The sequence below is a fragment of the Rhinolophus hipposideros genome (assembly GCF_964194185.1).
Source record: "Rhinolophus hipposideros genome assembly, chromosome: 22".
NCBI lineage: Eukaryota > Metazoa > Chordata > Mammalia > Chiroptera > Rhinolophidae > Rhinolophus > Rhinolophus hipposideros.
The window spans coordinates 14,666,325-14,679,051 of record NC_138068.1 but is presented as its reverse complement, the minus strand read 5'-3'; the positions used below and the strand labels follow the sequence as shown (position 1 = coordinate 14,679,051).

The following is a 12,727-nucleotide window of genomic DNA, read 5'->3' as shown; positions in this document are numbered from 1 at the left end:
CACGGAGAAGGCATTATTCTTACTTTACTTGAGGCAGCTGAGGCTCTCAGAGGTCACTCTTCACCAGGTCTAAGGTTTTGTGTATTTGGGGACCAATTGCAAGGGTTTCCATAGTCAGCAGCCCCAGGCTGCACGCTTGGGCTCCATGCTGCACTCTATGTTCTGTACCCTCTGGCTCTTCTGCTCTTGACCTTCAGGATTCACCTCTGCCTGGGCTACCTCCTCATGACAACATGCTTCCTTAACATTCAAACCACCACTTCCATGTAGATTTTCTGAGTGAGCCTGTTTGTTATCAAAAGCCAGTGCTATCCTGACCCAGCTTCAAGGCAACTAACTCCAGAATGACGGCAACTGACAAGCTTTTATTAATTCAGTACCTTTTCCCAATTAAATTGCAAAGTCTTCCAGGGCAACGATTATAGTTCTTTTATTCTGTGACCAAAAGATAGTATACATGTGTGTTTTCTCTAAGGCCTGAAGAAGATTTACGGAAGGTCTACATTTACAAGGATACAGAGCTATTGCAAGTAACAGATTGTCTGAGATCAAAAACTCCTGAGCAGGAGACAGCTGTGCTTAGAAACACACACACACACACACACACACACACACACACACACACACAACCCCAGACTTAATAAATCACATATTGCGAATCTACTTTTCAGCTGGCTGACAAGATTGACTTGAGGCACAGCTTCCCTTTTTTGTTCCATACTATTTAAACAGGACTAAGTTGTGTATTTAACCATCCATTTGAATCCATTAGTTATGCAACTAATGCACAAACCCACGTATCTATCCTTCTACCCATCCATCCATTCATCCCTCCATCCAACCATCGATTCATCCTGACACTTAACAATCTATCCACCCACCTATCCACCGATCTATTCATCCACACACTCATCCACATGGAGACACTCACCCTGTATCTCCATATAACCCGTACTCTGTAGGGACCCACATTCAAAGAAGCCCAGGCCAAACAGCCAGAGGTATACAAAAATAATTCTAATCTTTAACGCCCATCTTTTGCAACTCCTAAGGGAACCTCTTTTGAGTCACCCACTAACATCTCACATCCCTTTCTGCCACAGTTCACTTCTCAACATCCCCTCCGCCCATTACAACACCACCAAGGAACAACGACAAAACATCAGTCAGGTTTCACTGATGTTTTGTCTCTCTCTTCCCTCCTCTCTCTTTTTTCCCTGGTCTTCTGAATGTAAATTAATTTAGCTTCTTTCATTAAGCCCTTCTCTTGGTCCTCTGAACCTCTAGCCCATTCTCTGTTTGCTTTCTAGTTCAGTATCACAAAAGGAAACACCTAATAGCAAGAGAAAAAATCTCTTTGGAGAGTGACAAGGAAGTCCAATTGCCAATGACGATGAAGACTCCAGGGGAAGAAGCTAGGATGTCTTATGTGTCCTGGGAACATTTGCCAATACTTTGGTGAAGACTTTGAATCAGTTGGATCCACTAGGAGCAGAGAAAACAGGGAACCACCATGCCCATGTCCCCAGAGATTAGGGAGAGGGCCCAGCTCAAGCCAGTGGAGAGGATGTCGCTGGTGTTTGGCTTCTGAGAGCTCCTGGATCCAGGAACTAACTCTGGATCGTGATGGGACTGAAGAGATTCTGACACTAGCATCCTGAGTTGTGATGATTTGCTTAGTAGTTAGGGGTTTCTTTTCCTTTAATAGAACTTCCTTTCAGGTAGCTGTGGACAGCGTTCTAACGGTCAGCAGTAAGTTAGTGATAAACTCAATCAACCAAAGAAGTTTTCCCCATAAGAGGCGAAGGAGCCCACCAAACCCTTCACTGGCTTTTGGGCATCTCTAGACATGAGAAGACATTGTAGGTCAGTGGAAAGAGTGCAGGCCTGTGCTTAGTTTCTCTTTTACTCCTCCTTTACCTTTCTCCTCTCCTCTCCTTTCCTCTTCTTTCTTTCCCTTTCCTTCCCCTATGCCCATCTGTACATTATTACTATCAACTAGTTCAGCAAAATGTTGTATTTTCTCCAAAAGATACTACATATGTAAATACTTATTGGCAAAATCCAAACCTCTGCCCACTGCTACAACACTTGAGTTTTGCCTCTTGGGAAGCAATGGTGATCATGTGATACATGTTGGTTGGGTCTGATGGATAATTTTGATCGAGGGAAAAGACAAAGATGTGCAGAAACGGTTAAAAACATACAAAGGACTCATCTTATACTTGCTCCCACCCTGGAAGTATAAAGCCCTTTCCTCTCTCCCCAAAAGTCACACATTTCAGAAATAGCTGTTGAGAAGGAAGTGAATTTCTTCACAAGCTCACAGTCGATGATGACGTGGGTTAAGCCAGGCTTTAGAAAGAGCAAAATTGGAAGAGCATATCTGACTTACAAATCAGTGGCAAAGAATGAGAACATTTCAGCTCTATCAAAGAGGAATGCAATTCTATTAAATTAGTTACTTTTTCCAGGGAGACAATCCGAAACTCACCTCTGCCACCAATGTGTCTGCGAGTCTAAGAAACATGACAATGATCTTGTATGTGCAAAGTGCTTACTGTCCCCAGAAAAATCAAACCCCATGTTCGACCTCATCTAATAGCAGCTGACTTGTCACTGAGACATTCAATATGGCCCCATTTTATGGATGATGCTAATGATATGAAAATGCAGCACTGTTCTTAATTAACCCTTTGGGGGCTCTTGGTCCCAAATATTAACACAGTACTTTCCCTTCCCCCAGCCTCTCCAACCAGAAAATCAGCAACTGGTTGAGAACCTTAACTCTTCATTCTTCTGGAAGTCTGAGGAAAGAAATTATCCTGTTAGACAAAAGATGTCAAGAAAGGACAAGGTCCTACCAATAAGATATCTTAGCCAGAGGGGGGACTGACTGTTTCAGAACAGAACCATGAGAGACACAAGGACATTCTGGTGCCAAAATGGCTAATAGACGGCTCACTGCATGTATAGTTGGAACCGCAGTGTTTCTGACACACTGATGGCCGTAAATGGGGATATTACTATTATTTTTTAACTTCCTGCATTGATAGTCATGTGACCCCTTAGCTGGAGGTTGGAATTTGTCTTTGGTGCATTCTATCCCTTTGTTTTGGTGGGGAACACATGTCATGAGTACTTTTTGTTGTACAGATGGAAGCAAGTCCCTAGTCCTTGTTATTGGGCTTGTCCTGACCTCTGTGGGTAATCAAACCCAGAGATTCAGGATGAGGTATTACGTAGTTTGTTTAATAATACGACAGTCTCTTTAAATTGGGGATAGGGAACATTGCAGCACGTATTACTATAATGTAGGTAAATGTTTTGTTTGCTCTGGCAGATTGGGGGAGTGGGAAGGTGGAGAACAAGGTTGGGACCATGGAGTTCAAATTGAGAAGACATGGAGGAGAGTGGTAGGCATTTAAATCTGGCACTAGTCCAAGGGCTACGGAGGGGGGGGGGCAGTAGGACTCTGTTTAGAGAAATAACCAGCACACTGTAGGGACAGTGACAGCCGACGCTCATGATAGATATCAACTTTCCATGATGGATATTTCCTTTCCCTCTCTGCACGTCCCTTGTGTTATCCTCAAGTCTTGTGAATGTCTGATAAACAGAAGATGGCCGTGTAGTGAGAAGGATGAAGCATTACGTTCCTGCATCTACCTTCCTGGGCTCATCTGTGTCTCCGGGGCTCTCCATTTATCGTGATCACATGACCCATCATAGCAGAGCAGTTAAATCTGAGAAGACTCATTTCATGACACAAGGAATCCCATGGCACCTCAAGGTGGCCCAACCCTAGGGATCACTGGCCCCAGAAGAAACTGACCATCTCAGGGTCACTCACCCAACAGGCAGCACATACCCTTCAGTCACCAACACAACCAGCCACAAGTGGCCCAAATATTTCAGGACCTCCACGATCAGCAGTCGGTCCTTGCTTAGAAGGGATCAACAGAGCACGGAGTCGGCACGTGGCAGGGCTGGGGCCACCTGGGGTTGGCACAGTCTGCAGGGCAGCAACCCTGACTCACCTCCTTTTGATGGTGAGCATCACGCCCAGGAGAATGATGACGAACATGAGGAGGCCAGCGATCACTCCGGCCATCTTGACGGTGTTGTCCACCTGCTTCTCTGGCTCCACAGTGTTAGAATTCTGCGTGGAGGCACCTTGGAGGGGAGAGGAGAAGGAGACAGATGTTGAAGAGGCTCCCACACCTGACTAGGTAATAATCACAATGACAACAGCTGGTATTTGTTGTTAGTTATGTGCCAGGCACTGTGCTACGAGTATTACACACATTGTCCCACTTAATCCTTCTGAGGATTACGCCCTGTGCGGTGGGGATTGCTATTATATTCCTTTTTTTTTTTTTTTTTTTTTTGCCTATGAAGAAATGGAGAGTCAGGGACACTGAGGTGTCCAAGGTTACACAACGGCTGTGTTGGGACATTCTTATCTTCCGCTAAGATCAACTGCAGAATTTTATCCCTCCTTCTGCTTTATCCCTATGATCAAACCATGGAACTAGAGTTAGATTTTTAGGGTCATGAAATTACTCCAAACCGTACTTTAGTCTTTCAGGTAAATGGTGAAAAAAAAAAAACACCCAGCTTTATGCTGAGGCAATACAATGAAAGCCACTGGATCTTTTACATTACATTTATTGGGGTAACATTGGTTACTAGCATCATGTAAATCGCAGGTGTACAACCTGATAATACGACGTCTCTATATTCCATTGTGTGCTCACCACCCAAAGATAAGTCTCCTGTCACCATGTATTTGACTCCCCCTTTTTAAAGATAAAAACATAAAGTGTTTGTTTTGTACCTTATATGAAACAAATGTTGGGGTAGAAATTTCGTGTATTAAAGGGAAATTGCCTTGGGTTCAAAAAATGCTTATACCCAACTAACTCCATTTTTTGAATTTAATGCAGATGCTACATATTCTGCCAGATGCTAACACGTGGACTCAAATCCAGATAGAGGAAGGCAGGGAACGGGGCACTTACTAGACCCTCAGCCTCGTGCCGGGCCATTTAATGGATCCATCTTGGTCAGGCATCACAAACATTCCAAAAAGTAGAAATGATTTTTCCCATTTTATACATGAGAAAACCCAGGGAACTTGCTCAAGGCAAGATGGCTGATGAAGGGCAGGCCCAAGAGTCCATAGGTTTTTCTGACCTTACGTCTAGACCTCAATAGTCAGAAACCTTGCATTCAACTTTCAAGTCCCCTGGTCCCTCAGTCCCCTGACCCAAAACAATGATGTTTGCTAATGTCCTAAGAAAAAGTCAGCAGCCAAAGAATGCCTAAGCCGGCCTGCGCTGCAGTGTACCAGGGATCAGAAGCAACTCCTCGTTCCAAACACCTGTGTGAATACTTCTGGAGAGTGGTCCAGCACCCGGAGTGAATCTCTCCTGCTGCTCTTCATTTTCCCAATGGTTCCATGATTACATGAGGCAGCTCAAAGCCAAAGAATCCTCTTTCTGACCCATTCCTACTTTTCTGCCACATTATCAACAACTCATCCATCCTCAATGCCTGTGTCCTTGAGAATTCCTCCCTCTTCTCTAAATTCTGAGAACACTCTGTAACGCTTCCCACATACCTCAGTGTACCATGTCATTCGCTAGTTGTTTTCCCATCTGTCTCCTCCAAGGGTCTGCAAGCTCCTCAGGTGTGAGGTTCTGCCTCCTTTATCTTTGTTTCCTCATGTTAGCCCAGAGCCTGGCTCATAATAGGTGTTCCCTTCATGTTCGTGATGTTCAGTATTTCGTGGAAGGAATGGCATCACTGCCCACACACGTTTGTTCTCTAGGAACCAAACTGAGTTTCTCCTTTTTCAGCCATGCGTTCACAGCACGCAGCTGAGTTGAAGGGGCGTTAATGCCCATGAGCTGTGATTCTGATTCCCCAAACTCACTGATGGGTAAGACCAGCCCTCCAGCACAATGAAGCACCTCCTCTTCTTGCTTAAGAGCGTCTTTCCCAGACTCTCTTGTAACTAAGACAAGCTGGGTTTACTTAGTCAAGTCTCCCTGGTGAGGATGGCAAGTCTTTAAGAACAGGGAGTGTGTCCTACTCATCTCTCTAATGCCAGTCTCTTGCACAGGTCTCCTTTTTGTAATTGTTGGTTAATAGATGATTATTAAATGACATAAAGGCAAGTGAACCACAGTTATTTGCTTTGTTCGTTAATTTGCTACTGAGCACCCATGGGCTGTCTGCCAAACTACGCTGTCAGTGGGGTCAGAGATCCTTCTTTTGGAAGGACTCATGGATGAGGGATTTTATTCAGCTCCCCTTACCAGCTAAAGGCAAAACCAGAGCATCAAATCCCAAGCCTGAGCAGGCGCTGCCTATCCAAGGTCCAGAGAATTCCTGGAGGAGTTAGCTAACTGCCTCTTTGGCGAGGCTGGGCTCACATACCAGAGTAGGGGCTGGTTCCGGGTAGCCCCGTATAGCTCTGCTGTCCCAGTTTGGAGACAAGATTTTTGAGATATGTCTAGTCCACAAGACACGACATGGCCACGTGTAAAGGAGGCTGAGCACCTCAGAACGCTGTTTCCTTGATAATGTCAGAGTCTTTTTGTTTGGATTTGAAGGAAGTGTGGCTCTGGAGCATTCACTGCTATAGCTAAACTTTACTTAGTGCCTACTATGAGGTCCTATTCCTGAGACTGGGGGTGCAAAAGCAAAGGAGCCCTGGAGAGGGTGCTAATAGCCTAGGAACACTGTCATTTGCCTTGTCTAATGAGATTCGCAGTTGATCCCTTCAATAAATAATCACAAGCACCCACTATGTGCCAGGCCTTTGGTACAACAGTGGTGAGCAACACAGGCACAGTTCTGGCCATGAAAGAGCCTACACGTAGTGGTGGGTGGGGCTCAGAAGATAGGATTAACGAACTGAGAGTTAATAATAGCAAGCTTTCACCTCTATTAAGGGTCAGAACTAAGAGATGCATGACACTTGCAAAGTGCATAATAGGGAAATGAATAGCTTCTGGGAGGAAGTGGCCAGTGGGGTGAGCTCCAAAGGAGGACAGGCTATATAACTAAGTACAGAGCATAAGAGGAACACATGGGAGCAGCAGAAAAAACAGCACTGGCTGAGTGACGGGGCAAGGAGCCTGGTGCATTCAAGAAGTGAAAGAAACAGTGTAATGAGAAGGCAAGGAGAGCATGATGAGTGAGAAGCTGGAGAGGGCAGCAGGGCCCAGTCCATACGGGACATTATAGGCCATGATTAGAGTTTGTGTTCTTTACCCCAAGAAACATAGAAAGCCATTTAATCGTTCATTAATTGTTCATGGGGCAATGATGTGGTCAGATTTGTATTTCCAACTCATCATTCCAGCTTCATTGTGGAGCCAAAGTGGACTGGAGAGAGAGGAATTTTGCATGTAAGCGGGTGGGAGATGATAGTTGCTAGCTAGACTAAGCTAATAGAGGAGATAGAAAGATGCAATAGAAGAGATAATTACCTGAAACAGATATAAATAAAACCTGTTGATGGATTGGATGTGGGGAGTAAGGAAGAAAGAGCGATTGAGGATAATTACAAGTCTTTGGTTTTCATAGCAAGTGGATGATTCTGGGTTCAAGAAACAATTGAAAAAGAATAGTTTATAGGAAAAATGTGTATATTTGGGGGAATCGGAGCTGAAGAAATACTCTAGAAAAGGAGGCAGTTAATAATGCACCTCTAGCAGGAGATCTAAGCTGGAGGTGAAAATGTGTGAGTCAAACGCACATAGATGGTACCTGAAGTATGGGGGTTGATGCAGTCACATGGGGAGAATGAAGAGTGCAAGGAGAAGCGGGCTTAGGTAGAGACTTGAGGGTCTGCAGTATTTAGTGAGTGAGCAGAGGGATCAGCCTGCATAAGAGACAGAGAAGGAGTGGCCAGAGAGGTTAGAAAAAACCCCAGGCGAGTAACGTGCCCTGGAGCCAAGAGAAGAGAGTGTTTGAAGAAGGAAGGGGTAATCCACTGTGTCAAATGCTGCTCCTAGAAGAGCACATGAAAACTGTCCCAAATAAATTCCAAGACATTCCCCAACAGAAGCACCTGCCGTGGTGACCATGAACCAACGATGGGACATATCTGAGGGTCACAGAGGAGCATCAGAAAGGACATTCGGAGAGGCCATCTGAAAGGCCACAACCCAGCGGTTTCGACACATTCAATGAGTTCAGCCAACCGGCATCAGAGCTGAAATCACAGACTCTATATAGTGAAGTTGTTAGAAGCCATGCCTGGCTGGTCCAGCTAGAATCCAGATACGGGGACGTGAACATGCCCCGGGACATGGGAAATCCAATTTCTGCTTTAGCATCCTTTCAAGGGCATGTTCTCTAGCTGCTGGGGATTTGTGTCTCTGTTCATAGAGGAAGCCTGTCGACAGTGTTCAAAGCTGTTACAGGTACAGAGAAATGGCTCTGAACCAAAGGCCAGGCAGGATTCACATGGGGCTCCTCTACCCGAGGGGAACATCAGAGGGACAGAGACAGAGCATCAGCCAGTCTGGTCCTGTTGTAGAGGCAGGAGGGTGTCCGTGGGGATCACATCATGAGTGCTCAGTGAAGCAGATGAAACCTGTGATAGGCGTTTGGGAAGCACTTAGGGGCTGGCGAATGATGGGGACTCCTAGCAATGGGATTGGTCTGCTGAGGGAGGCACTGAGCTCCTCATCAAACAGACGCTCACTCACTACCGCTTTTTAAAAATGCAGCTTAGATGTACTGATCCATTACTGGGTGCCATGTGATGTCCTAAGCACTTTTCACATATTAAGTCATTTAATCATAAGCCTGGACACAGTAGGTGCTAGTTTTATTTTCCCTTCTATATAGATTAGGAAAAGTCACAAAAGGGTGACGTCAGTCTGTCCAAGGCCATATCACTGGTGAGTTTCAGAGCTGGGATTCTGTGTGCAGGGCTCACTCCCTTATCACTACAATGAACTGTCTTTAGTGGAGTGACAGTTAAGGAAATGCCAGCGGTGGATCCCCATAGAAAGTTCACCATCAGACTCACTGGCCTGATATCCAAGGGGACTCTTCAGCGAGGCAGACCTAGAAACCATTCCGTAACATGGCAGCTGCATTATTTCCACCGTAAGCCCACCCTTTTCATGAGAGAGTCAACTTAGTATCAGTCCCCAGTTCCTAGAAAGCTGTGCCTCTGGCCCTCGCTCTGTGCCTTCTCTCTGCTAAGTAAGGACTGGAAGTCTGAGAACAGAGAGAAGAGGTAGAGCCTCTATCTCTGCTCTCCACTGGGAACCCCCCTGAGACAAGCCCACGAAAACCAGAATTGGCAACTAGACACCAGGTGGGAGATTTCTCCACTTGGAACAGCTTCAAGGATCTACTTGAGTCCTCTGTGTGACGTAGTCATCGAACACAATCGTGTGAACTCAGCCTGCGCTGACAGAGACTAGCGTCTCCGGCATGAAGCTGCACGCCCGACATTAGACCCCAGCCAGCTGTGCCCTTCGAGCGCTGAGCACTCCCAAAGGCTGAGCCAGTCCTCTCAAAGCAGCCGCTGCTGCCCCGGTCTTTGACTCTTTCCACAACAGCTTTTGGGGCATAGAACCTAGCCCTCTCCTAGCTGCTCAGAGTCCGTATCTGGCTTTCAATGTACTACCTGTCCGCTCTTACACGTAGGAACCGGGTACTCAAGGTATGATGGCTCTTGGTCTCTTGTCGTCCATCCTCTCTCAATAGTCACTCCGTACGTAGGACCCAGTCACCACTTTCTGTTCCCCTGCTGCCTCCTTCAATGCTACCAAACAATCATTCTGCTTTATATTCCCTGAGGACTCCTGGGACCCAACGAAGGCAATGCTGCTTGGCTCTGCTCTGCATTAGTCACACCACTCTGATGAGGCTTGTCCAGCTGTGGGCCCCACGCTCTGAGAGGGACCTCCAGGGTGAAGACAGGCCATGAGCTTTGCCACTCAGAGTGTCCAGTGACCAGAAGCGCTAGCGTCACCTGGGAACTTGTTACAAATGCAGAGTCTCAGGCCCCACCCTGGGTCTGCTGAAGCATCATTTTAACAAGCTCTCTAGGTGATTCAAGTACGTTAAAATCTAGAGATCACTGACTTTATAGGAGTAGAAGTCAGAATCAGGATTTTTCAGCTTAGAGAAGAGAAGATTCAGATGAGACTTAATTCTTGCCTTCGAAAAGTTGAAGGACTGTTGTGAAAGATGGGGTTAGGTTTGGTCCCTTTAATTTCAAAGGTCAGAGCTCATGCCAATGGGTAGAAGTGACAGAGGTAGATTTGGGGCCAACACAAGAAAAGGATTTAACGCGGAGGTGCCATTCGGCTGAGGCACCTCCGAGCCCCTTTGCAATACTGCATTATGACGTAGAGGGGAACATGAAAGGAGTCTTGGTTCCCAAGTCCCCCTTCAGAATTAGCTTTCCCTTTACCTGCCTACTCTCTCTCTACCTGGTCTCGCCTCCTGGGCTTCCAGGATCCTTAACCAAGCCTTCGATATCTCACTTTCGGGGAATACAGACCTTTTTTCTCTGCTAATGACCCCACCCCCACCTCAGCCCAGCATCTCTTGATTTCTTTGATGCCCATGCTCTGGGTGAGAAAAAATCTCCCTATCATCCTTAGAGCTGTGGGACCCCCCCAACCCCCAAGTTACCCCCAAAAGCAGGGAAATATGTCACCAACAATGAAAGGTGCTGCCCGGGCACTCAGTGTGTTCCAGTGTAGTCTCAAGCAGAAGAGACTACATGACCTCTAACACCGCTTTTCAGGCTGAGAAACTATGCTGTTATGAGATTGGTCAAGAGCAATGGGTTTCAAGTCAGAAATACATAAGCTCGCATTGGGACCCCATCGCTAACTCATCTGTGACCTTGATCAAAGCTGGTAACCGCCGTGTGATCTGATGTCCTCATTTGTAAAATAGGGAGGACATGCCAAGTTTGCAGGGATTTTCCGAAGGTCAAATGTAATAACAGAAGTAAAAAATGCTTGATACATCCTGAGGAACTGCTCATACATGTGGCATAAAAATGGCATGACCTTGGAACTGGTTCCAGAGTGACAGCAGCGCTTTTTGTGTCTACACACTGTGGGTGCTCAGTGGGCACTGGGGTGATACTTCCTTGCAATGTGCTGCCTGAGTTCATCCAATCCTTAGGATGAAGGCAGGCAGAGCCCCCAGAGGGATTCACCTAACTTTCCTTCTACAGGCAAGGCCTGTATCTGGCTCACATCTGGATAACTTAATGGCAGCAGTTACATAATTTGGCAACCAGGGATTAATGATTCATTTTCAAAGTGTTCTCACTGGCTACAGGCCCAATTCTATAGATTTACCTCAGAGAATTCCCCTGTAAAGACATGGACCAAAAATAGAAGTTGCAGATAACGAACATCTAATGGCAATTATAAAACCAGGTCAATCCCAGTAGATGCATAACCCATCCTGGTAATCACTGCTGATGGTAAGGAAAGGAAACCAGCTCTTGGGGACTCGATTCCTAAAAGCTGAAGTCTTTACAAGACACGAGTCACCTCTTAGTTATCCAAAGGCATATTATTCCCCAGCCTTACCACCTGGCAGTTCACCTCACCCCAGCTACTTAATGTCTTCCCTTTGTTGAAAAGTTTCTGTGCCTTTTCTCATGCGTTGCATGCAGCCAGCATCCAGTAGAGAGAACCTCTGAAATCCTGCCTCTGAGCGGCTCCCTCTACAGCAGTGAACGTTTTAAGCATTGCAGGCATCTCTGATTATGGGAGGGTTTGCCAAGAGAAGGCAACAGGGAAAAGATGAGGAAGCTGGGCAACTTTCCGGCTCTTTTAAAGTCAGGTATGCGCCGTATTTCTTCTTGATTTCACTGGAAGTGAATTCTCAGAATGGTAGGCTATTTTTAAGAGGGAACTGAAGTCCAGATAGGAAAATAGTTGGTAGGTAAGCATCTGGATTCATTAGATTAAAGCCTCCAGACTTTACAAATTGCATCCCAAGGCATTAGCATTTGTAATTGTGTTCGTGAACTACTTTGGCAGTCTTTGAGGACTGAAATTGTAACGAACAGGAGGGGTACGAGAAGCCTGGGGAGAAACAAATGCTGTTGCTGACTTTTCTTTTTGTTTTTCTGATGGAAAAATGTGGATTCCAGATATTTCACATGAATGTGAGGTTGCTACAGGAAGAAATATATAGACTGGGTGATTAAATTCGATTTTTTTTCATTACCATTTACTAACGAACGGAATAATCACTAGAAACCAGCACAGGCTCCCTATCAGTTGTCATCCAACCAGGAAAAGGGAAACAGCTCCAAACACTTAAACTGGAGCAAATTTGCTAGAGAATTGGTACACAGGGATCAGGAGAGCATGGTGAGGCAACCCAGAGCTTAACAACCAGAACCATTACCCAGCCCAACCAGAAAGATAAAGGGCAGTGGTGAGGTCATAAGAGGCCAGAGGTCAGAGTCACCCAACAGAAGCTAGACCCCCTAGAGAACTGGAGGCATGGAGTGGCCTGAGGCCAGAAGGGGAAAGACTTCTCCTTCCTCAATTCATGTCTCCTATTGGCCAGACTCAGACACCACTTGACGTGGGGCCCAGGAAACACAGCCTGCAGTGGACACCTGCGTAGCCCAGCATAGCAGGGAAAAAGCCAAGGATGGATGTGAGGCCAAATGGGCCAGGGGCCAGCGTGGGCTTTC

At 46.1% G+C, this 12,727-nt stretch overlaps 1 protein-coding gene across 18 annotated transcripts in view; it reads right to left on the bottom strand.

Moving 5' to 3' along the window:
* PTPRT (protein tyrosine phosphatase receptor type T) overlaps positions 1-12,727 on the bottom strand; it is a 965,600-nt gene that overhangs the window by 147,505 nt on the left and 805,368 nt on the right. For all 18 annotated transcript variants that reach the window (XM_081034722.1, XM_081034718.1, XM_081034731.1 and 15 more), the window contains one exon: positions 4,041-4,176. In XM_081034722.1, coding sequence (XP_080890848.1) covers positions 4,041-4,176 — 136 coding nt within the window. The remainder of the gene's footprint in view (positions 1-4,040; positions 4,177-12,727) is intronic.